Source organism: Lepidochelys kempii, chromosome 14 (assembly GCF_965140285.1).
Source record: "Lepidochelys kempii isolate rLepKem1 chromosome 14, rLepKem1.hap1, whole genome shotgun sequence".
Taxonomy (NCBI): domain Eukaryota; kingdom Metazoa; phylum Chordata; order Testudines; family Cheloniidae; genus Lepidochelys; species Lepidochelys kempii.
In genome coordinates this window covers 8,449,815-8,475,019 of record NC_136393.1, presented here as the reverse complement: position 1 = coordinate 8,475,019, position 25,205 = coordinate 8,449,815, and the positions used below count along the sequence as shown (strand labels likewise).

The window sequence follows — 25,205 nt, the reverse complement described above, 5'->3', positions numbered from 1 at the left end:
TTATCCTCACCTGTAAGGAACGTAGTACTCGTCGTAATCCCTCGTAATCTTTATCAGTCAGTGGACTGAGTACTGTCATGGCATCTTCTGTAGACTGACATTGTGGACAGACATACTCATCAATGAGATCTGCCTCACTTTGCAAAATACCAACACAGCGCCCGTGATACCAGTTCTGACATCGGTCACAGCCAATGTAAAATCTGCAAGATTTGAAAGAAAAATATCAGTAACATTATCCTTTACATTTAAAACAAAAGATTTTTTTAAAGCTCAGTTTTAACAATTTGCACCTCAGTAGTTGTTCTGCATGATATAAAACAATTATATATTTAAACTTGTGACATTTCAGTTTTACATATGCTAATTAAACCATGCATGCTAATTTAATATTTACAAACTAAATTACCTGACAATTTTACTTCATAATTATCAGGAGTGCCTAAAATTAGAGAATTAATTTCAAGGAAACAAGGTTTCAAAAGTTCTTTATCAGTTTTAAAGCTGAAAGTAACAGTGTAATGCCAGAAGTCTCACTCGACCAGTGATTAAAGGAACATTTTACACATGTAAAATAGGACTACATTCTAGGGCTCCCATTTCACCTTGTTCAAACATTTTTCATATGGAAACCAGAGTCTTGTGATTGAATATAGAAGGGGTATTCTGGTGACAAAAAGCCTTATAAACGTAAAGATAGCACCCAATACCCAATACTCCAAGTAATTTTTCTAATCTAAATTGAACAAGAGACTAATTTCAAGCACAAAAAATTCTAACTAATATTCAATTTTGTTTTAATCTTTCTAGCTCTTCCCTTGTTAAAATTAATCCCAGTGTAAAATTCTTGGTCTTATTTAAAACATTGAGGCCACCTTAAGAACTTTACTTTTCCTATATATCCAAAATATTCACTTGAAAACAACATTTGGGAGAGAGAAATATTGAAAAGGAATTTGTAATACCAGGGGATACAATATATGCAGAATATTTTTTTCTCTTTTTAAGGAACAAGTAACCAAAGTCAGAGCAGTTTGCTCCCTAAATATTAAATAAGAGGTTCTTATCAGAACTCACTGTGACTCATCATAAGGTGTTCTGCAGATACAGTACAATTCCTCACTGCTGCCCTCTTGTGCCCGTTTACAATCATTACAGATGTACACATCCATTTTCTTAGCCTCCTTTTCTGTGATGCCAACACATTCTCCATGATACCAGTTAGTACAAAGATCACAGCCAATATAGAACCTAAAAGTGTTCACAATGAAAATGACAATGTAATTGTCATTTCAAATGGCATGGCTCTTTTCCCTGCATTTCTGTTTCTGATGCACTTTCTTGCTAGCCTGCTTTCTGCAATTTTCTGACTCAGTCTCCCTGTCCTCTACCATTGTATCCTTGCAAGGCCTACATCTGAAACTGCAGCTGCACTGTAAATAAGGTCACTTGGGTCAATCTTGATATAGACAGTTTAGTAAATGTGGATCAACCAATAGCTACAAGATTTTGAAAAAACTGGACTGAAAATGTGTATCTCCAACATGAATGCGTATGTGAAAAACTGTAAAAGGCACAAAAAGACATGGCCAAAGAAAAAGATTTACATTTTCAAAACTATAGTTCAGAAGCCAGTTAAGTATCAAGGTAATTTCTTAAGATTTGAAAATGTAGGTCTCAGTTAATTTTAAAAACAAAGCAAAGCACAAACACCAACTAGAAGTTACAAGTACACTACAAAGGAACATGCATACCAGCCATGTGTAGAATACATATTGGTATAACATGATGTGAAGGAAAACTGTAAGAATGTGTATTGTAATTTTAAAATTTCTATGTGGGATCCTGAAAACAGAGCAATTCAACTAATCAGAATTACAACAAACTGGAACACAGACCATTCTTTGGAGAATATAGGTCTATTCTCAAACAACACTATTGGACAGAACCAGATATGGTATGATACAAAGTGAAGGAGAATTGGGTAAGGTACAAAAACAATTTAATTCCATACAGAATCATGTGAATAATGGACCCTGCACAGAATGGTGTGATAAACTGGTAAATAATTATGCAAGGATGTTTGACAGTATTTTGGATATGGATGCCCCAAATGTACCTATGACTTGCAGAATCAACCATGGGGACAAGACCTTAGGCACTCAGTCTCCCTCTCTCTCTGAGTGAGCTAAAGCTAGCTGACTCCAGATTTTCAGGCTTTCTAGAATTTAGTGAGAACCTTACCATTTATCACCTGTTATGATGCCAGTTTCTGCTAACCTACAGAACCAAATCACTGGGCAGGCATGACAAAGACGAACTGGCGATACGAGGGTGGCTCGCAATATATGTCACACCAAACAAACAAACATCTCTAATTTCTACCAAACTTTTGCACTAGAAGTCTTGGAATGTGCACCCAGACTTCACATCAAATCACACCTCACCTAGACCATTCTTGCTAATTTGGGAATGCTTCCCCTCCTGTGGGTGCCTCCAAAATCCTGTTAGCAGCTCAATATCTGCCACATTCAACCTATTTTTTTCCATTGCTTCTTATTTCTTATCAGTCAAATCTCAACAATCTAATGAAATCATCTTTCTGCAAAGAAGGGCTAGATATAGCTCTCTCTACAGTGAATCAACACCAATTCAATCTTGCACAAGGTATTTCTTCTGCTTCCTCCCCCAACACTGTAAGGGCAGATAGCACCATCTCCACAGTGCTGTCAGCTCCTGCTGGCCTGGAAGCAAATTCAGGTCCAGAACTTGGATCCTTTGCCTCACAAGTTGTTTTATTTTTATATTTCCCACTTATCGGTTAAATCTTAGATGGATACCCTGACTAACCCATAACCTGTATCTGGAATACAATAACGAGTGAATCCCTAACATGTTTCAATGTCATTAATGAAAAAATAAACATGAAAGACCTGCAGTAAAATAATATAAATGACTTAAGCAAAGAATGATCTTCGTGAATCTAGTGCATTGTAACAAATGTACAGGGCACCTCATCTCATATTACAGGCTGCCTCTCAGAAGCAGTTCAGGCTACAAAACTGAAAGCTGCACTTCTGTCCTGCCTGAACTGCAAATGAGGCACCAGCACAAAAAACATATCTGATAACTGTACATATTTATTAAAAAACACTAAATTACATAAGAAAACAATATTTTCAAAAGTAATTAACTTCTTCACAATCAAGTGGTGAAATAATTAAGCTCAACAGCATAGCCACTGTACATTAAAAACCTGTGAGATTCAGAATTTATGAGCAGAGAGGTTGAACTGGATCACATTAGGCTAAGGCATTAACATTCCATTTTTGTGAAATCTTATTTCCTGCTTAAATAAAGGTTGTCTCTGTTCACTATGCTAGAATGTGCTGTCATCATGTATTATCTATGGCCCAATCCAGTGCCCATTGAAATCAACGGAAAGATTATTGACTTGAACAGGCAGGCATCAGATCAAATCCATGTATTTACTTTATTTTTGTGATAAAGCTTCCACTACTTATAAGAGACTGAACCAGTATCACTGGCCTGTGCTCAATATGTTATAATAAAATGAGGACAGGGCATCCTACTAAGTTTTACTGAGTGACAAAAATCCTAATATAGCACTTACTCTTCCCCACCCCACCAATGCCCATTTAAAGTGGTATTTAGCACTTATAAGTTGTGGCAGATTGGCAGCCTGGAAGGGAAGTACTCTATTCATAGAATGGCTGCAGCAGGGAGCAGTCTAAGCTTCCCAACACTGACATGATGGTATCGTGATCGGAGTTATATAAATACCCATGAGACAGAAATGAACCCCCTCAGTTGTGACTTAGAGGGACCACTACTGGGGTGACAGGCTAGTTCAGTCTCCATGGCTCATTTTAATTCTCGGCATTTCTACTGAAACCCCAAACAAAGCGGCTAATTAGTGCTTTTGGAGTGAGTGATTTTTGTCAAGTGGAAAACCTGGAACACTGACACCAACTGATTTCTCAGATGCCACCGCACAGCGATCAGACGGTAACAACTTTTGATCATTACTGACTTGAGCGGAAGTAGAGCCAGCAAACTAGAGGTGATCCAGTCCACTCAGTCATCCAGTCCACCATTTATTAATTTCTCCATAAACAATTCTTTCTATAAAGGAATATCCCTTTCAGCGGGAAACATAGCATTCTTCTTTTTCTCTTCATAGTTCGTTTCTAAACCACTTATTGGGGAACTGCCATTTTCATTTTGTCAAATGCTTAAAACTTCAAAAACGTACTAGAGTCTGATAGAAAAGTATGGGTTTTTTTTGCTTGGTTTGCATTTCTTAATGCAACTCAGTAAGAGTCTGGTGTGGGTAGGTAATATATTAAGAAATGAAAAGAGAAAATACATCTACTGGAAATGCTGTCCAAAATGAACTGCAGCCTAATAGGTTAGTATCTCTCGTTAACTACTTAATTACAAAAAAAAAAACTTATTTATGGGGAGACGGTACCAACGCTATCACTAGGGAACACCAACCAGCTTGGTCACAAGAAGGAACACAAGTATATAATTATTTGCTCCCAAAGCAGAGGCGAACAGGCAAAACAAAGAACAGAGCGAAATAAAGAGTATGTGCATGTGAGACAGAAAGATCATACAATGGAAACATGCAAACAGGTAAAAAAAATTAACTCACAAGAATTACTAGATTTGTAATTGCTCGTGTAATCCAGACACTGCTTATTCTTTCATAGTCCATGCTCATTGCAATACCGGCTGATTTTCTACCCCCATTTCTAATCGCTATCTCAGACTAATAGCTAAATGCTAAAGCTGAACCAAACAATGCACGGAACAAGCATGCTGCATTCACCACTCACTTGGATTCATCATAAGGTGTTTTACAGATGCAGTAAAGCTTTGTGTCCTTCTTGGTTTCCTTTGAGGTAGTAGAAATCATTTTCTTTTTCTTGGACTTGGAAGCTGAAGAATCTTTCTCCTCCTCTCGTTTTCTCTTCTGGGAAGACGCTGGCACTGGGACTGTGGTGGCAGCTGCGATGCTGGTGGCATGCTGCGGCGGTGGCGGAGGGGGAGGCGGTGGCGGAGGTGGTGTTGCCGCAGCGGCGGCGGCTGCAGCAGCAGCGGCTGCAGCGGCAGCTGCCTGAGCTTTTTCTTTTTCTCTCTTAATTTTAGTCAAGTCTTTCTTTAGCTCTTCCTGAAGCACATTTAAAAAAAGGCCAAAAAAAAAAAAAAAAAGAGACACCTGATGAGGACATTCTAGAACAGGATCAGAATCCAGACTCAAATCTTTCTCCAGTTTAAAAAAAAAGACAAACCATTTAAATAATTTACTCATTCAGGTACAAATTCCAAGATTAATGTAAGTCAGCCCCTGGGCTCCTTTAAGATTCAATGTTTTAAGTCTGATGATAAGCGCCGGGGAGGTGACCCCATGTCTAATCCTAAGGCAAAAGAAGAGGGAGGAATTTCAGGGATCTGTCAAGAACATGGAGGACACATGCTTGCTAATAAAAATGGTGATCAGGCATAAAAAGTTGAATTAAGGATGCAGTCAGTCTCTACTGTTAATCACCTAGCTCTTCGTACTTTTAACAGTAATAAGTCAAATTTAATATGATTCTTATAGTATCTGTGGCATTCAGAATTGAAATATCCACAGAACCTTTAATATACTAATGAAGTCCCACACTGGTAACTCTGCATTATCATGTGAGAAACCTATTCAATTTCTAGTCCCTATTAGTCACTCCTTGGGCATGTAAAGGGTGATTAGGGATATTCAACAGCAGACCCTCTGGCAAATAAACTATAATGTCAGATGACACAGAAGGCAGCTCCCCCAGCCAGAGGTGTAATTGCCAGGATACAAAATCTTGTGTGTGGGAAGCATACAGAAACAATATTTCACTCCAGTGATACCATCCACCAGAATTCTCACTCCTGGTTTTCACTCCTTAATGGGAGAGTGGGGTAGCTTCCACAGTCATCAAAGAGTTCTGATCTAAGAGCAGTGGTTTAAGTGCTGTCCTCTGGACATTCCAGCTCCTTCTTGACCATGATTGGTGAAGGAGCTCCCTGTTGGTATGTCTTTATATCACTTCAGTTTTCCACACAACCACCACATATTCTTTACCTTGCAGATGGTCCAGTAGGTTCCATAAATTGTGAGGCCTTTGCCTTAAGAGCTCTGGTACATTTGTGTTGCAATTTGCTGTTTGTTTCTTGGAAATCTGATGCCCTTACAAGGAGAAAGTGCCACAGAAATAAAGGATAGGGCCAGCTCTAGGCTTTGTTGGGTCCTTCACAAAAACATGTCTAATGCAACTCCACCCCCACTTCTAGAAGTGTATCCCCACTGGTGTGAAAATCTCAACAGGAGTGGAATCAAATGGGTCATATTTCCTTTGAAGGCAGGGGAAGGAGCCAAAACTAGGGTAGGGGGATTTCTGACCTCCTTGGGTTAGCTTTTTCAGTGAGCGGCAAGACTGCAGGATTTGGACCTTTAACTTTAATAGGGCAGAAATTGTTTTAAGATCTCACCATAGATTAAATGCTAGATACAGTAAATAAACTGATCTGGGGGTTCAGCAGGGATACAGGCATGCAGCAGAAGAATTTCACCCTGCATGCTTCCGTAAAGACTCAAAGGACAAGCTGATAAACAGAACATTTTTTTCCCCAAACTTAAGAAAACCCACCTGGCTCATTGAGAAGAACTGCTCTTACCTGTACTTCAATTTGTAGATCTTTGTCCAGAAGTGCTCTTTTTTTCAGTATTTCAGCTTTAAGCTGTTCTTTATGTTTGAAAAGCAGAGCTGAGAGCTTGGTAGCATTCTGTTTACTACGCTTCTGTTCAACACTCTCTTCTCGCTTCCGTTTCTTAGCTGCCTGTTTTTCTTCTTTATCTATCTTATCCAAAATATACTTCATCACCTGATTACACACTATCATTCTAGGGAAGGAATACAGAGAAGCACATTGTGCTAAGTTGTCTAATAAATCACAAAATCAAAGTTATTTTCTCTTTACAGCCTCCACAAATCACAAAGCTGTATTATTAATTCTGACGGTAAAATCATGGATTTAGCCACAACAGCAACACTTGCTTGACTGACAGTTTGTGGAGACCTATCCATTTCAACAAAGACTCACGCTATATAATCTGATGGTTAGAGCATCAAAAAAGCTCACCTTTTGATCCAAAAAAGAGACATTTCGAGACAATTCCATTTTTGCAAAAACCTTTGAGGTTTTATTTTTGTTCGAAGGCAGAAAAAAAATTCAAGACCTGAAAACTTGCTGCAAAACAGAATTGTCCTTCTGACAGCTCTGAACAGTACTAAACTTTGGTGTTCCAGCAAAAGTAAGTCCAAGAGAATCATTTTCTCTATCAGTAAAGATCACTACAAATAGTAGTTCCCAAACTGCTTCATCATGAAGCACCCCTTATGATAGACTGCTGGATGCAAACCCCCATACAATATGTCCCCTCTATGCCCCAGTGTTGCTGCAACTGTCTTTTCCTGACCATTTTCTGTTTGAATTTTTGTAGTATAGTTGTATTTTTGCTTTGTACTTTTCATTCATTTTGAAGTTTCTGTTCCTCCCCGTTCCCCAATTCACCAGAAGACTAAATGTTGCTTGGCATGGGGGTATTCAAATAAACAGGCAACACTTACACCTGCAGCTAAGCTGAGTGCAGCAAGAGTAGAGAAAAAAAAGCTTGTGGCAAGTGGCTGCTGCAGATGTCGGAATGGAAAATCAAGTGGTTTCAGGGAACCACCTGGTATTTTACTGAGAGCTGTAGGAATACACTGGTTGTTTGGTAGGGCCATAGGACATCAATCATTCTGTTCTTCTCCACTGTCCCACATCTACCTGGTCTAGTCTGGGTTTCACTGTTAAAGATTATACTCTTTGGGAAGAAAAGACTAATTGGGGAGGAAAGATGACAGTGCCACGAACAGAGCTGGTTAAACATCATGAACAAAGATGTTCTTTTGTTTTTTAAAAGTAACAAATTTGGTCATTTGCAATTGTTAAGAGAGCAGTCTGTGCCAACAAATTTTTAACTTTTGATTTGTGAACTAGCCACTGTGTGTTCACTATTCGTTTCTCACACTGAGTGGACAGCTAAGTTGCACAGTATTGTTCTTGTACCTGATTTGGGGATCAAAACATTATAAAACTGGAATTCCTTTTCCTGATCACAGGATTATTTGATAAAACATGTGAATAACAAAATAGTCAAAATAGCAATGGAAGAATATCTAAAGCCAACACTCCATATACACATTTGCCAGTGCAAGGGATGAAATTACTACTAATTTATGGAGTGACAATGTCTACAAGTCTCCCTACTTTTGTCTGCTGGCTGGGAGGTAAAATAGTTAAACAGAGGACAAGCTCCTGCCAACAAAGGGAATGAAATTAAGAAACCATAACATGGAGTGCTCAAACAGAAATGAGAAACAGGCTTAGCTACAATGGAGCAATCCTTCATTTCCTTTTGTGAGCTCCCTCAAAGTTATTTATCTGCTTGTATTAAAAACCTGTGGCAAGCACTACCCACATGCATCATATCACAGTCCATATTCTGGGCAACAATTGACGATAGTCAACGTTTATTTTGATTACAGGAGAATCAAACTGCTCATAATTAGGAATGTTACTTTTAAGTCATGGATTCGTCACCATGATTTGTATATTACTTGAAGTCAGTTTTAAAAATTTCATACAACTAAGCTTTCCAAGCCTGAGACAGAAGGCGTGACTACACTATGGGGAAATGCGCACTATCAGGGCGTGATTTCTAAAGCACACTGGGGTTTAAAATAGCACTATGTTAAAACAAAATAGGGAACTTTCAGTGAGCACCAGCACTGTCTACACAGACTGGTTAGAAATCCCACTCTCACAGTGTGCCTTACAGCTCCATGTAGGCAAGCCTTATTTTGTACAACAGACACCAATGAACACATTTGCTCCATGTCCATTGATACATTATCACGTGTTCCTACCTCTGATTTTCTTCTCGTTCAGCTGGGGTCAGTGTCTTTTTCTGTTTCAAGTGTTCTATGACAGCATTGTGTTTCATCACCACCTTGAACACAAAGTCCAAACAACATTTAAAAACCTCAGGTAGTGTCTGATAATAGTACTTGGGGAAATGCGGACACTTGCCAACTTAAGTCACATTTGAACAAATAAGTCTTATATTACTTACACTATTTTGAAGGTAACTTTTTATACTTAATCTTAAATTATGACTAAGGAATTTAGAGATTCAACTTAATTTTTCATTATTTCTGGAGAAAAAAATAAGTGAAGTCAGTTTCACTTCTGTAGTCAGTTGCACTTTCCCAAGCTCCTATTGCTGCACTATATTTAGAGTTTCTGCCCATTTTTTCTCCCACAGTCCGTCCCCCTGTAGTTAACAGCATTATGCTTAATACAGCTCTTACAGTCTCCTTTCTATAACAGTCAATGAAAGCACAGTAGAAGTGTTGCAAACCACCAGTCCTCACTTTTTCTGGACTAACACTGAAGATACATTTCTCCCAATAACCAGTGATACAATCAATCAAGCCAAAAGTGCCAGAGAGCAAGCACAGCATGGTAGTTTCTTAATGTGCAGAATTAACTTAGAGGCGCTATTAAATTGGCAAAAACAATTTTGCAATATAATTTAGAAATAAAAATCCCAGAGGCTCAATTCACAGGCTATCTAATGAATCAATAGGATTAACAGAAACATGTGTTTAGCATGGTTTGTATTTACTTCTGAGAACATTACCTGTTTTTGGATAATGTCACTTTGATTAGAAGCCTGAAGAGTGTGTTCACGTTTAATTTCTATCTGTTGCTGCTTTTTCTTTTGCTGTTGCTCCCTGAGCTGCTGAACCCTCTGCAGCTGCTCTTGAACACTAGCTGCTTGAACTGTTACCACATTCTGAATCTGGTGAGCCTGCACTGGGCTGGCTTGTTGAATCTGAATAGGCAACTGAAGCTTAATCTGCTGGGGGACTCCGCCTTGCTGGGCCTGTATCTGAGCTACAACATGAGACTGAAGTTGGGAGAGAACTTGGACTTGCTGCTGTAGCTGAGGTACAGTAATAACTTTTGTTGTAGGCTGCTGGATCTGCAGTTGAGGGCGAGATGGAGATTGTACAGTAACTTGATTTAAATTTTGTGCAGTTGGAAGAGTCTGAAGGGAAGTCTGAATCTGGGGTTGTGACTGCTGCTGCAGTTGAGCTTGTATTTGTAAAGAAGCTTGGGGTTGCACTTGTATCTGTTGCTGAGTTGTAGTCTGCACCTGAGCTTGCTGCAGAGCTTGGACTTGGGACTGAGCTTGTGGATGGATGACAGTCTGTGGTTGATTTTGGATTTGAATTTGAGACAGCCCTTGAACCTGGGTCTGTGGTGGAGACTGAACTGTGACTGGAGTTTTAGTTGATTGTGCCACGACAGTTTGTGCTTCAGATACGACTGGAGACTGAGCTGATGTTGGAGACTGAGACTCAGGCTGTGTCTGATCTTCAGGCTGAAGTGAGGGCTGAGTAGTCTGTGGTTGGGCTGGGGGCTGAGGCTGAACACTCTGGGTTTGCACCTGTGGCTGAGCTTGCAACTGACTGTGAGGGTGGGGCTGAACTGGTGGCAGCACTGGTTGTGTCTGTGTTTGTGAGGCTTGTTTCTGCTCTCCAGTAGCTGTGAAGGATAAAAACAGAGTATTCCACTCATTCCAAGCAATGTGTCTACAAGCTCTGTTAATTAGAACCATTAGGCCACGTCTACACTGCAGTTTTATCGACAAAAGTTACGCTGTTGCAGGTCCACACTATGCTCCTTGTGTCGGCAGAGTGCATCCACACTAGCAGCTCTTGCATCAACATAGAGAGCAGTGCACTGTGGGTAGCTATCCCACTTTGCAACTGGGCGCAGGGTGCTTTGGGAAGGGTTTGCAATGCCTCCTGGGGCAGTTAGAGCATCACATGATGCAGGTTTCTAAATCCCATCATTCCATGGGCATCCTACTAGATTGCCAGTCGCTTTTTAACTGAAGTATGTTTGTGTGTGAGAGACAGGGAGCATGTGTGTGATGGAGACACAGTGTGTGTGTTGGGGGAGTGTGTGAGAAAACAGGGAGGTTGAAGGTGCGTGTGCTGGGGGAGAGTGAGTGCGTTGGTATGCTGTCTCTAAGTTCAGACAGCGGCTGGAAACAACCAGTCCCAAAGCAGATGCAGACCCCTGACATCGGCGGCTGCTGCCTCCCTCCCTGGCTCTGCATCTCCGCCCTCCCGCGCGCACACATGCCCCTGCCTGCTGCTTTGTTCCTAGTGCCCAGTAGGTTAATGATTTGCTGTTTGCTGCCTGAGCAGAGCGGCATGTGTAGCTGTCAGAACTTCCTGGAGCTTTGAAAGGGGAGGGGTGCATGCCTGTGCAGCTGGAATGCATGGCAGCAGAGTTCAAAACATTGATCAGAGTGGTCACAGCGGGTATTGTGGGATACTGGGGGAGGCCAGTTATGGAGACATAATAAATGGCAGCATCTACTCTGACACTTTGTTGCTTAACTTTGCTGCAAAAAGCTTTATGCCTCTTGTTGAGGTGGTTTTATTTTGCCGACAAAAGTAGCATTGTACACCTCCACTGTTTTGTCAGCAAAAGCTCCCTTTTGTCACCGAAACTGTGTAGTGTAGACAAGGTCCTAGGTTTTCGAAAGTTGAGGAAGCACTATTTCCCCTTTGGTTTAAAAAGCACTACAATACTTTATACAGAGCGTCAGCTGAAGATTTCTAAGTCTACACACTGTTCTTTTAACTAAGATACTTTAATGAAGAGACTAATTCCAACTATATAAAAAAAATTAAAAAAACCTAACTCCAATCACCCTCTTCTCTTGAGCACAGGAAACCCTACCTGATGTCGAAGTGGAAACCGTCGTAGTAGTTGCGCTAGCTGTAGAAGCGGATGATGATAACGGAGTGAAAAGGAATCTCTGAATTGTACCATTCGGCATAGCCGCTTGCATTAGCTGTTGTCCTGGACCTGGTATGACAGTCACACCCTGAGGTATCAACTGTAACTGGCCAGTAGTTTGACCCTGTCCCTGAATTACCACAGTCAACCCCTGACTGCCACCCTAAAAAAAAAGTAAAAGTCATGTTAGTATTGTTGTCCCAATGATATAAGCCTTAGGTGGATTATGCAGTAATCCGGGAGACCCAGGATTATGAATTCTGGGGATTCAACACCTGAACCACTAGGGTACATATTGCATCTCTGATGCTTAAGTTCAGTATCGTGGAAATACAAAGTTTTATGACAAAAACCACATACAAAATATTCCAGTAACAAAATTTCAGGTCAAAAGATGGTAAAGTACCCTGGTTCTTTATGGACAGATCTGATTATCTATTGGGCTGGGTTCAGCGACATGCATTTTCATCAGAATACTGAAGCAGATTTGTAACAACAAAAGGCTGTTAAGATTTTATCTGTCAAACTTGGCTAGATTCTTAGCCAACAGAATCTACAGTTGATCTTGTGTCTCTTTAAAATGTATGAGCAATAAATTCAGGTGTGAGATTAATTTGGGGCATCCTATTAACCACCTCCTGACCCAAAGACCAACCTCAAGAATCCCAACTGCCTGTTCACAAGGTTATTCAATAAAACATTTTCCTAAGTGCATATCACACATTGCCCAACTGTAAACTGTAAGTGTTGACTGTTCATCCAGGTTTTCAGCATGCTGGTAGAACGTTACTGCTTAAATTGTTTCTTTGGATACCATATTTTTGGAGGTCTTTAATACAGGCAGAAACATCCCAGTTTTGCAGACAGATCAGGATAGTTCTAACCCTTACAGTGACTCCCTGTGTCAGACATGTCTCTTTGAATCAGTCCCACCAGTGGCAGCTCTTGCCTTCAACTGATACCTGCCCTTGTCCACACCTTCAATAATCAATAACTTTTTGAATCAGCCCTAGCAAATAATTCCTGCATGTTGTTCTACATGTCAAAAATGACACTAAGGCATGAGCATATTTTGACAATTAAACTTTATATCCATTCTTAACATTATTATTAAGTACTTATATTATGGTAGTGCTCAAAGATTCAAAGATATAAACACAGAAAAGAGGGCCCCTTGAAGGAAGGATTTACAATTTACAGCCAAACTCAGCATGAATCTAAACTAACATGCAGACCAGACTCTCGTGGTCTAGGCAGAAGTAATAGAGAGTGCTATTTCCCAGTTCCAAATGATGTAACTCTTCCTTTCCCAGCACTAAAGCAAACATAAATGACAGCTATAATGTCCTTCAACACCCAGCCAAAGACAGTGGATGGGCATCCACATTCTGAAGGCAACAAGGTAAATAGATAAAAGATATTTAGAGAAAATAAATCTCTATTTTCTTAATTTAATTACCATTTGATTTGTACGTAGGTTATAGGTTTCTCAAAAAGTAAAACTGAAACACCATGTATGAAAATGTACACCCCCCCCCCATACTGATGAGATCAAAGGATACCAGTATGGGCATATTTTCATGTCTGAGTCTATAAAAAAATGTTTACCTGTCCTTGAGTTAACTGCGTGAGTTGGGCCATAGTAAGTTTCACTTGTCCTTGCTGGGGACGAGTGGGCTGCGGCGTTGTGGTTTGTGGTTGTATATTCTGTGGAGGTGTTCCAGGAGCTGTTGCTACCTTTTGTCCAGGACTTGAAGAAGTTGTGCTAGTACTAGAAACTGCAGTTGAGACAGGCTGACCTCTAATTATCTGAGTCACCACCTGTTGAGTCTGACCTGTTAAAGACAGCAAAATTTGTTATGCTAAAAATACATTTCCAACATTTTTCATTAAAGCACACAAAACTTCTAAACCCCAACTTCATGAGAGAAGTTAAGCAAGCATTTCTGCTTGCCATAGAACATCTATTAGTCACTTCTGTATCTGACTAAACAAAAATATGAATCTGAATTCAAGTAAAACATTTTGCAATCTACTTACAAGACACTTTAAAACACCTAGCTTTCCTCTAATTACATGTAGTGTTTTCGCACAACACTTTTAATTCAAACCTTTCTACAAACTGATTAATAATAATTTTATATTTTCATTATTCATTAAACCGTTTATCCAAGTTTTGTATTAAACTAGGAAACCTGTTCTTTGTACCCACCCGAATGAAAGAGTTACTATTCAGTGGACTCTCATTCAGTAACCTTGATTAAACTGATGATTGATCCCAACACTGTTTTTGTTAACACTGCACTGAATACAGTAATTTCTGAGTTAGGGTGAATGATACATAAAATGTTTATGGAGAAACAAACCATGGTTTTCACACATTGGAAATTTATAATTAAAATGAACCTACTGGATGGAAGAATACCTTGCTGCACCACTACAGGTGTTCGAATGATGGCCTTTCCTAATGTTGATGACTGAAGTGGTGTCCTTATTACTGTCATACCTGGGCGGAGTGGTGTCCCTGGCATTATCTAGAGACAGCAAAAGGAGAACATACATGTCAAACTTTTCAAAAAGCGCATATCCTGCTGAACCTGGAATTCTTTACAAACAGTGAGAAATAAAGGGATACAAGTAGCTCATATATTTATATGTTGCATGTTTGAAAATTCTTTTAAAGCCGACTTTAGCAAAACTCTGTCCTATTTACTCTCCTAACAAGTTTCTTAGCTCTGATAAGTATCGATTACTCATTAAAACTATGTGCTATGAGGTCCTGTCTTGTAGAGACCAGCCAAAAGCCAAGAAGGACAACATGGAAGTGGCTCCTTGATTGGTGAAAAAATTATGCGTGGGTTTATCCTCCCACTCTGACCAAATGTGAACGCCAGCCTAGAGAGTGGGAGACGGAATCCAGGAATCAGATTGATATCAAGGCAACAGGGATCATTAAGATCATCGAGTCTGACTTCAGCATAATATAGGCCCACAGAACCTCACTCGGTAGCATCTGCATCATGCTCATAACTTCTGATTGAGCTACAGTATATCTTTGAGAGAGATCTCCAGTCTTGATTTAAAGACTACACTGAAGGAGAATTCACCACATCCTTAGGTAAATTATTTCAATTGTTAATTTCCCTTCGTGTTAAATTTACACATTATTATTTGTATTGCCATAGTGCCTACACACCCTAGCCATGGATCAAGACCCCACTGTACTAGGCTAGGCACTGTACAACCTTATTTCTAGTCTGAATCAAAACTTGCATGTCTTACATAGCAATAGAGCACAACCTTTGAAAACTTTAATAATTCAATAATCCTATTAAAAATCCTATTCTGAAATCTTAGAGTCTATGAGACTTGCTGTGCATCTGCATATGCATGTAGGATCCTGCTTCTGTGTTTGCTCATGTGCCCTTCCATGACTTCCAATGTATTTACCCAATGTAATTGATAAAGCTCAGAAAAACATCTTACTTGTGAAGTACATGTTGTACCTAGAGTCCCTGTGGTATTTGGCCTAATAGTTACAGTCGCTGTCCTTGGCTGGAATGAAGTAAATGTTTGTTGATTTGCACCTGTAGTTGATGGAATGATACCCAACACTTTTTGCTGAACTTGAACAACACCTAATAAAAAAAAGAATTAATCAATACAAAAAATTGCAAATGTGATAAATCATAGGGACACCACACTGACATCCAGTACTCTCACTCTGAGTTTTTATGACCCTTCTGTGGGACTTCTGTCAAAGTCTCTTGGCAGAAACTTCTTCACGTTCTATAGAGAAGTAGCATTACCTCTTCTGTTGCTTGTACAACTCCCTCCAAAGTATCAGTCCACAGACTGATATTTTAAAAGGATTTGGGCAAAGAATGGTATTTCAGAGTTGTGAACCTCTCTATTGATCTTTATGATGAGGTACTTGCCCATGTGTGGTCCCATATACAGGTGATTATTATTTACACATTTAGATATGGATGGCCTGTGCCTCCCTGCTTCCAAGTGACCTACTTAAACATCTCAATGAGCCTCAAACTCATGGAACTGAAGAGCATGGTAAGTGCCATTCATCCACCTAAAAAAGCACCATCAAAAGCTAGCAGTCTCCATGACTTTTTCATAGATTAAATAAAGGAGATGGAGGAATGAGTATTTTTCTTTGGTGAAGAAGTGATATGCCATCTACAAGCTCACAAAATGTCATGTTGTCATTTCCAATCAAGAAGAAAAGGATCCAACAGTACTGCACTGATAAGTAAAGTGAATCACACCAGCTTCTAAGGAACAAATATTTACAACAATTAGCGGTTACATCTGTTCTGCTACACTTTTAAAAGAATCCTTTTGCTGATGTCTAATTTAGAGGCAGAAAAAAGAATTTTGCATTCTAGGTTGTCGAAAGAAATTAGAGCTTCTGATTATGCACTATGGAACATAGAGTAGAAGACCCAAGGTCACGGATAAGAGGAGGCAGAAATTTAAGATACAAACCTACATTTTTTGCCTGAAAACAACTGCCATTGTTTTGGCGGCAGCAAAGAAAAAGCTGTAGAGACTTATTCCGGTTGGGTGGTTGTGGTTTTTTTTGTTTTTTAAAAAGAGGCAAGTCACATTTTATTTCACTAGGAAAATAATGTTAATGCAATCTGAATTAGAAAGTTAGAAGATACATTTTTTACCCCTACCTCCTTGGGTTGATGGCACATTAACGGCAACAATCTTGCTGTTTGCTGGAAGTGGCAACTTTGTTATCACTTTGCCTGCCATAGTTACTGGAGTGCCTGCAATCTGGAACGTCTGACCTGTGCTGGCAATGGTTGTAGCTGATGTAGCAGCTGTGCTGGTAGCTATTGAAATAAGAAAGTCAATTTTTGAACTTGATTATTATTAGTAAATATGACTTGTCTTAAGTATAAAAGAGTAAAACTGGAAGGTTATTATACAACCACTTTTGAATGAGTCATCATTTCCCCCTCATATATCTTTTAAAGGTTTGTTGAAACAATGAATTTATGCACAGAACACTTTCACCATAAATATTACAGATAAAACTGGCATAGATAAGAAATGAAACAACCTGGCTTGTGAGTGCAGGAAAAATATTGGCCTAAGGACAGGACATTCATCTTTAGACAAAAGTAATTGTTCCCCAGCTCCCTCCCAAACTGATAAAGTTAACCACAAAGATGAGAAATTAAATTCCAATATTGCTATATTATAGAGAAAAAGTTGGTGTGCTATAGAAGCAATGACTAACAACAGGTTCCTTTAGTGACACCTAAGGTATGTCTTCACTACCTGCCGGATCGGCGGGCAGCCATCGATCCAGAGGGGATCGATTTATCACGTCTAGTCTAGACACGATAAATCGACCCCCGAGCGCTCTCCCGTCAACTCCTGTACTCCAGCGCCGCGAGAGGCACGGACAGAGTCGCCGGGGGAGTAGCAGCAGTCGACTCTTCACCACAGTAAGTCGATCTAAGTACGTCGACTTCAGCTACATTATTCACGAAGCTGAAGTTGCGTAACTTAGATCGACCCCCCCAGTATAGACCAGGGTACAGATCATTTACCTGCTGAGGACTGGCCTTGTTTAACCCAGGTAGCGAAAGTCTGATGGAAGTTCTTGTTCTGTTGGAATGTTACCGTAGCTGGAGAGCCCACTTTAGTAGTAAGCACTACTTTGGTTCCAGTAGGAACTGGGCCTGTTAATGGGCCTACCACAACCTTCTGTGGAGTGGAGGCAGTGGTTGCAGTACTGCTTGCTGTAGTGACCGTAGTGGCTGTTGTAGGTAACTGCTTCTGTTGTTCCAGTCGCTTCTATCAAAGTTAGAGGAAAAACTCAATGAATGAATGAAGAGTTAAAATTTGTGGATTTTGCAAGGGATGAATACCTAATTTTTCCCACTGAAAAATAAGGTATGCAAACAGGATCTAGCAAATCTAAATACTAAATTATTGAAGCAGAATACATTACAGATTGCTATCAAGCTATCACAATTGACATACACATGCAATATTATAATTTGCCATAAAATACTTTCTGTATTGCAGATGTATACATTCCACTGTGCTACACCGCACATTGTATACAGCATCTTTTGAATGCTGTACATAATCAATCCAGTGCATTTATTCACTATTCTCAGACTATCAAGAAATATGAAAGATCAAAAGGTAGAAAGTTTTTTATCATGATAAACTACAGTCAGAAAATATATGCCCATATTTTGGGTTTCAGTATGTGTCCATGGCTTTCATCAATTTCAGTGACAGATGCAAACCTGTATTACACACACAGCTCAATTTTTAATTACTGTTGGCTTTCCTGAGTTTACTGCTGGCAGCAGCTTTATCTTGCTAATGGTAACAAAAGTGTCAGAAAGTGAAGATATCTCCATTTCTACTTTATCTAATTTACCATAATCAAAAGAATATCATTATTTAAAGTTTTTCATCTGACAATGAAGCCAATCTCCAGCTTACTTTCAAAACCATATTCAACAATCCCTTACATGACAGTAGGCTTCCCATACTGTCACTACCCTAAGCAATGGTGCTTTTTTATTTTAGAGAGACTGCTATCTGCAAGCAATTAAAAATGCCAACTGTAATTTGCATGTTTTCCAATATATTTCACGTTGAGCAGTGCTCCTTATCAATTTGAATCGTGACTGCAAGTCTGGGAAAAGTGGGTAGAACTGCTTAGGCACCAACATTATTTCTTTTTCACTATTTACAAGTGAATAAATAATGATTTAAGAATTAAAATAGCCATGATTTAAGATATAAAATAGCATAAACATTAGAAAATAAAGTAATGGGTTTGTAAGTTAACTAAAGGTTGGCATTTTATGCTTAGATAATTCTAAAATACTATTTGTGGTATCAGTCACTAACAGGCAGAAATGTATTCTCTACAGACAATACAAAACAAAAGGAAAAATGAAACCATTCTGGAAAAATCAGGGTGCAAAATAAATAAAATAAAATAAAAAATCAACCTGCGATCAGGTATTGGGGATTATTAATTAGCAGGTTAAAACACAACCCTCCCCTTCCATGCTTGTACCCAGACAAACTCAGGGTTGGACAAAATCAGAAAGTTTTGTCCTAATTCTAGCATGGGAACCAATCTAGCCAATTTCACAGTCAACTGTGTGTTGAAGCTGCTTTCCATCGGACTGTGGAATGCTTCAGATCCCACCTGGAGGATGCTATTTCACACCCCCCTTTTAAAAGTGGAAGAAAAACATTTTTGGACACAATCTAAACTGGGTCTACAAAACTGAAAGACAATTATAAAAAAAAAATCCTTCTTACAGCCCAGTACTTCAAAATAATGTATGTATTACGTACAGTAAGTAACAATGTTTACTATCTCAGTGGGAACTTTCCAGAATGTTGAGTTTGTATATATACTGGAAAAGTTACAATTATACTTGAAAAATAACATTACAGAGGCATACTTTATTTCTTGTGTTTGGATGTACGCAGACTAACAATGCAAACTTTTTGACAGGTGGGACTACTAATGGCTCCCCCACCTGCTGGGCAGCCAATCGTTGCTGTTTTAGTTGAACCTCCATTTGGGCCTTGAATTCCTCAGCCTTCTTCTGTTCACTAACCTTAGCCTGCTGCTCAACTGCCTGTGCCTTTTCTTTCTCCACCCTGCCAAAGACAAGCAACCAAAGAAAAAAATTACTACTGTACACAAAAAGGCTATTTCATTTTATCCAGCTTAACCGATTTTTTGAGAATTAGTCCTGCTTCTTAGACTACTCCCTGAAATATTCTAAAGCAAATTAATGCAATGCCTTTCAAAGAAACTATTTATCAAGTCTGTGGTCTATAACTATTCCTCAGACGTTCTTGTCAACTGCTGGAAATGGCCCACCTTGATTATCACTACAAAAAGTTTCTTCCCCCCACCTCCCCACTCTCCTGCTGGTAATAGCTCACCTTACCTGATCACTCTCGTTACAGTGTGTATGGTAACACCCATTGTTTCATGTTCTCTGTGTATATAAATCTCCCCACTGTATTTTCCACTGAATGCATCCAATGAAGTGAGCTGTAGCTCACGAAAGCTTAAGCTCAAATAAATTTGTTAGTCTCTAAGGTGCCACAAGTCCTCCTTTTTTTTTTTGCGGATACAGACTAACACGGCTGATACTCTGAAAACTATTTTTGAGAGACTGAAAACACCACTTTTTGCATAACACCAACAGCTCAAAACAATAGCATTTTGTTAGATAAGCAAGATAAAGGTCTAGCTATAACTTTTCCTCTAAATGTGAAGCACTGTGAATATTCCTTTCATGTGACTGTACTTTGGGACTTAAAGGCTGACTTTACCCTTTGTTTTAAGGGACACATTTGCTTCATTCGTATTGCGAATGATTTAAAACCTTTATCGTTTTAGTAAGTAATGTGCATGTCAGAAGGACTCATGCTGTACAGAAATACTCTGTTGGCACACAACACTGTTTACTTCATACAGCAGTCAAATAATAGTTTACTTAGTTACTACATACTAGATTAACACAAAATTAGTGTGTAGGTTTATAGATCTGCCACAATTAAATTAGTTTCTGGCATCACCAGTAACTTGCTCCTTCAACTTTAAAGTTTGCCCATTTTTAAAAAAGAAAGCAAAGACAACATTAAAAGCTTAATTTTTTATTCATTATGGGTATCACCTATAGCTTGGGCAATCTGGTTGGAGCATTTATTTACCAAAGTACACACAAACTAAAATGCGTCATTTAAATTGCATCAGTTTACCTTTCAGCAAATGCCCTGATCTCCCATAATTCCAGTTCCTCCTCTGCTACCCAACTTTCAATGATAACAGGTCCTGTCTGCTTGGGCGTTTCTGGCCTCTTTGGCCTCAATGCACTTGATCGAAGGCCTTTCCTCTGAGGTGTAGGAGTTTCTTTAGAGAAAAGTCAAACATTCATTAAAGTAAACCAGGAAATAAAATTAAGATCCAAATTTAAGGTTATTTAGTGTCAATTTTTATACAAATTCTGAAGTGTTTGAAAATGGGGGTTATTCAGAATAAATTTTTCAAACAAACTCCCACTGAATTCAATGGCAGCACTGTTAGGCCAAAGCTGAAAACTTTTAAAAATTCTAACCTAACTGTTAAAGAAGTAATCTGAGTATCATTATCCAAGACTCTATAATAAGCAAAACAGATCCACAAGCTATTTTTGATTTTCAGGAAGCTAGAAGCTAAAACTGTATTCAGGAGGGCTGTTAGATTTTAATGAAATCAGGAGAAAAATATAATAATGTCTAGAGTTTTAAAGATCTGTAGGGGTAGGTTCATTTTAGCTTCTTTTGTATGATGGCATGGCTACTGAAAATCCAGAGAAAGTAAATATTACACACACACACAAATTTGCTGTTTTTCAATTGTAACCTACTTGAATCTACAATATCATATGGTAGATTAGATATGGAGTTGGGTTAACTTTTTATTAGTTGATAATTTTCTTTTAACATGTTAAGGACAGGATATCCTGCTTATAAAGAAGATTTACTGTATATTACCCCATTCATTTCTGCAAATCTCATTTTAGAAACAGGAAGGCCTTTGACTTTAAGATAATAAATCTAACAGAATGACTAGATTGATTTGTTTAACACAACTGAATGGAGAATGAATACTTATCTCAATTTGTGCAACAATGCCCTCTCCTTAGATGGTCAGGGTTACCATAAAAATTTGGTTAAACTTATTTCTATAAAATTTATGACGACATTTGAAGACTTATAAACAAACATACCTTTTGGAGCCTCAGGTACACCAATAGGGCAAATGATTTTTCTTATACAGTACTCTGAACGAATTCCATAAGGACCAACGTCTCTCCGTTTGATTATTTCAGTTGTTGTAATTTCAGTTTCAGATGTTTCTACAGTGATTTAACCCAATACGATGTATTAAGTTAGAAAATAAAAGGTAAACAATTTGTTCATCAGAAATAAAGACAGGAAGTTGTGGAGAAATAACTTTCAAAAATCCATTGAGTTTCACAGGCAAGCATAAAAGCTATTTCAAGTGCCTGCATGAACAGGCTCAGATTTACAAATCTGGATTTTTGCTTTTACCTGTATGAAGGCATGTGTGTACATAACTCCTGAATTGTGCACATGGAAATAAGGCATGCACAAAAGCGTGCAGGCTGATTTGAAAATATGGGCTACAGTGAGGAAATCAAAGAATATTGCAGTTAAAAACGGCAGAAATAAGTGATTGTGTGTGCAGATTGGTTTGGAGTAAACAAAAAACAGAGAAATACATTTTAAGAGACAGCCCACTCCTAGAACCACAGGAGGTGTAATATCAGAATAGATTGTCTACCTCACACACTGGTCAATTTTGATTGTCAGAGGAAAATTTAAACCCCACTCTTGTGTAAAGTAACACTATCACCAGTAAGAAGGTGTAAAATCCTGGCATTACTGGGTTCAGTAGAACCAGGATTTCACCCAAGGTGAGGGAAATTTTTCTTAACCTCAGATGATCATTCTGAAGTAACTGTTTGGAAGCAACTCTACACACTTTGTTTCTGGTTAGATTTTTTCAAAAATGTACACAGAAAAGTAAAGCATTTAGATTAAACTGATACATCCATTTCTCCAAAATACTCAAAATATGTAAAATAGCAATTGGTATAAACCATATAATGTTAATTTTATATGATTTTAACCAACTGAAATTTGTGTAGCATATTGCACTTTTCTAGACAGACTCTCAGTACCAATATCCTAAATTAATACAAACTATTCATTTTTAAAAAGGCAAAAGCTTATAAGAAATACTACCTGTGCGTGTAGTTCCTCCCCCAGGTGGGGGTTTTGCAGCCATATCATCCCAACGTAAACATGCCCAGAGTAACCGCAACATAAGGCTCACCCCAGCCAATGACTTCACCGTTTGAAGTCGATATCTAAAACAAGCCACAAAGAAAAAAATAAAATATGTTACATTTTAAACTGAACACATTAAGTTCATGACTAACCAAACCAAAGACTCAAAGGGTTTTCATTTTATCTTTTCAGTATTTAAGTAGCATGAACACTTGTAATTTATTCGGTTCCTCAAACTCTTTGGAACTCATACTGCCCTAGATCTCCAGAAGATTTCCCATTGATGTCAGTGTGTACTGCATGTGTGGATCAAGGCTGGATACATGACAGGTCCCCCTATGTACTCCACGGCACAATGGGATAAGATGCTGTACCAAACACCCCTAAATTCTGCAACGTCAGTTTGTCGTGTCCTTCAAAAATATCTTTTGTTCCACATGACCCCAGAAAAAGCCCTGTGCAAGAAACATGACAGTCTATATATTCTATAGTGTTACAGAATAGAATTATCTTTATTAGATGACATACGAGGTCAAAATTTGGAAAGCATAAAATAAAGACCTCCACTTTTCTTCATAAGTAAATGAAACAGGGCCTTCTATTAGTAGGCATGTGTTTAAATGGTCCAGAACAAACTGACAAAGATAAAAACCTAGCACATTCTAAACTAAGACTGAAAAGCCATAGAAGAATGCATAGTGTATATTTGTTTTGAAAGTGTCTGCAGCAAGGCACAGTCACCTGTTGATGGCACTGAGGAGGGCCTAACTGTAAAAGTTTCTCTGAGTTTATTTCTACATCCTACTGACAATGCATATACAGAATTCTCTTAGGAAGTGGGTAAAGGACACGTGTGCACAAATACACCTCATCTTAAGGTGATGAGTTGGGAAGTGGAGGATAGATTAAACATATTTTGATGAAGAGGAGAGAATTTTATCGAGTTATTTACATGCCATTACAGGAATGACACTGGGCAGCTGGAGGAACATGCAAAAAGGGGCTGACCAAAAAAATCCCTCCATCGAATACCACTCAGAGGAAAAACATATGGAACTTAACAGACAGCACATACAAAAGATAGGTAGGTACAATGCAGCCTTGTTTGAGATCTAAGCAATATCTGACAGTGCAGGAAGGAGTCAGATTTAGCACAAAGTGGCTAACACTAAATGTCTGAAGCTGGGAGTTTATCTGAAAGGTACCCAGGGACAAATTAGGGGGCTCTCTCAATGAGTTAAGCTGAAAAATTAACAGTATTTCTGCAGGTCCATAAAGTGCAGTGAAGATTTTCTGCAGGAATCTGCAAATCCCTCCCCACCAGAGAAACTCAGTTTTCAGCTGTATTTATAACAATGATTATTATGATTTAAATATCAAAGATAAAATATCAGTGCCTAATCATAATACTGCAGATTTTTGCAAGTAATAATGGGCTGTAGAAACAGATCAAGAATGAATCAAAAGAAACTTTCATAACACAATTCAGCAATAGTTATTGCTTTTTAAAAATAATAGATTTTGGTCACCTTTTCTTTTAAGGTGAATACAGAGCAATTAGAATGATTCTTAGTAAGCATTTTGTGATGAGAAGAGACTAAAATTGTTAAGATGATTCTCACTAAAACCTTGATTATGCATCATTAAAGTTACTAGGAGTTTTTCCATCATCTTGAATGGGAGCAGAACCAAGCCCTAAAGCATGAGAGTCTGTGGATACGCAGTGGAATTAAGGAAGAGCTTTAGCAGGCAAATCTACAAGACACCATATACCATTCAGGCCCAACTGTACAAAGAGTTTTGTGTTATAAAGAAGAATAATCACATAAAACCAAGAAAATTAGGCTGTTGAAAGAAAATAAAATTCAGACCCTGTCTACATACACAAAAACATGTTTAAACATGGTTATGGCTAAAAGTATATTACAGCTTATCTTACATCCACACAGACTATAAAAAGTAAATTTATAACTACATTTTAAATAGAAAAGGAGTACTTGTGGCACCTTAGAGACTAACCAATTTATTTGAGCATGAGCTTTCGTGAGCTACAGCTCACTTCATCAGATGTTTTAAATTACATTTTAAATGTAATAGAAATTGTGTCTACACTAAACTTTCTTACATTTCCCACTACTCCATCTTCACCTAGTGTAGATAAGGCTACTGAAAGAAAAACATGGGACTTTGAAAACCGTTATAACATTCCCTCCCACCATCACCACCAAAACACTCGATAAAAAGAAAACATTTAATGCAGCTGAGCCACAACCATGTTTAAATATGGTTAGTATTATAAACAGTCTCAGAACTATTTTGTTCCA

The 25,205-nt window shown here is 38.5% G+C and overlaps 1 protein-coding gene across 11 annotated transcripts in view; it reads right to left on the bottom strand.

Annotated features, from left to right (window-relative positions):
* The window catches only part of BPTF (bromodomain PHD finger transcription factor), a 92,532-nt gene that overhangs the window by 6,560 nt on the left and 60,767 nt on the right, over positions 1-25,205 (bottom strand). For 4 of the 11 annotated variants that reach the window (XM_073310727.2, XM_078848474.1, XM_073310730.2 and 1 more), the window contains 16 exons: positions 22,837-22,961; positions 21,795-21,923; positions 20,785-20,935; positions 19,545-19,668; positions 17,571-17,817; positions 16,683-16,844; positions 15,472-15,623; positions 14,396-14,519; positions 13,594-13,820; positions 11,926-12,148; positions 9,803-10,713; positions 9,027-9,109; positions 6,733-6,958; positions 4,866-5,200; positions 1,078-1,251; positions 11-203 (listed from right to left, as the gene is read on the bottom strand). In XM_073310727.2, coding sequence (XP_073166828.1) covers positions 11-203; positions 1,078-1,251; positions 4,866-5,200; positions 6,733-6,958; positions 9,027-9,109; positions 9,803-10,713; positions 11,926-12,148; positions 13,594-13,820; positions 14,396-14,519; positions 15,472-15,623; positions 16,683-16,844; positions 17,571-17,817; positions 19,545-19,668; positions 20,785-20,935; positions 21,795-21,923; positions 22,837-22,961 — 3,586 coding nt within the window. Of the gene's footprint in view, positions 1-10; positions 204-1,077; positions 1,252-4,865; positions 5,201-5,272; positions 5,448-6,732; positions 6,959-9,026; positions 9,110-9,802; positions 10,714-11,925; positions 12,149-13,593; positions 13,821-14,395; positions 14,520-15,471; positions 15,624-16,682; positions 16,845-17,570; positions 17,818-19,544; positions 19,669-20,784; positions 20,936-21,794; positions 21,924-22,836; positions 22,962-25,205 lie in introns of those variants that run through there. The other 7 variants (XM_073310726.2, XM_073310728.2, XM_078848473.1 and 4 more) reach the window with 7 other exon arrangements.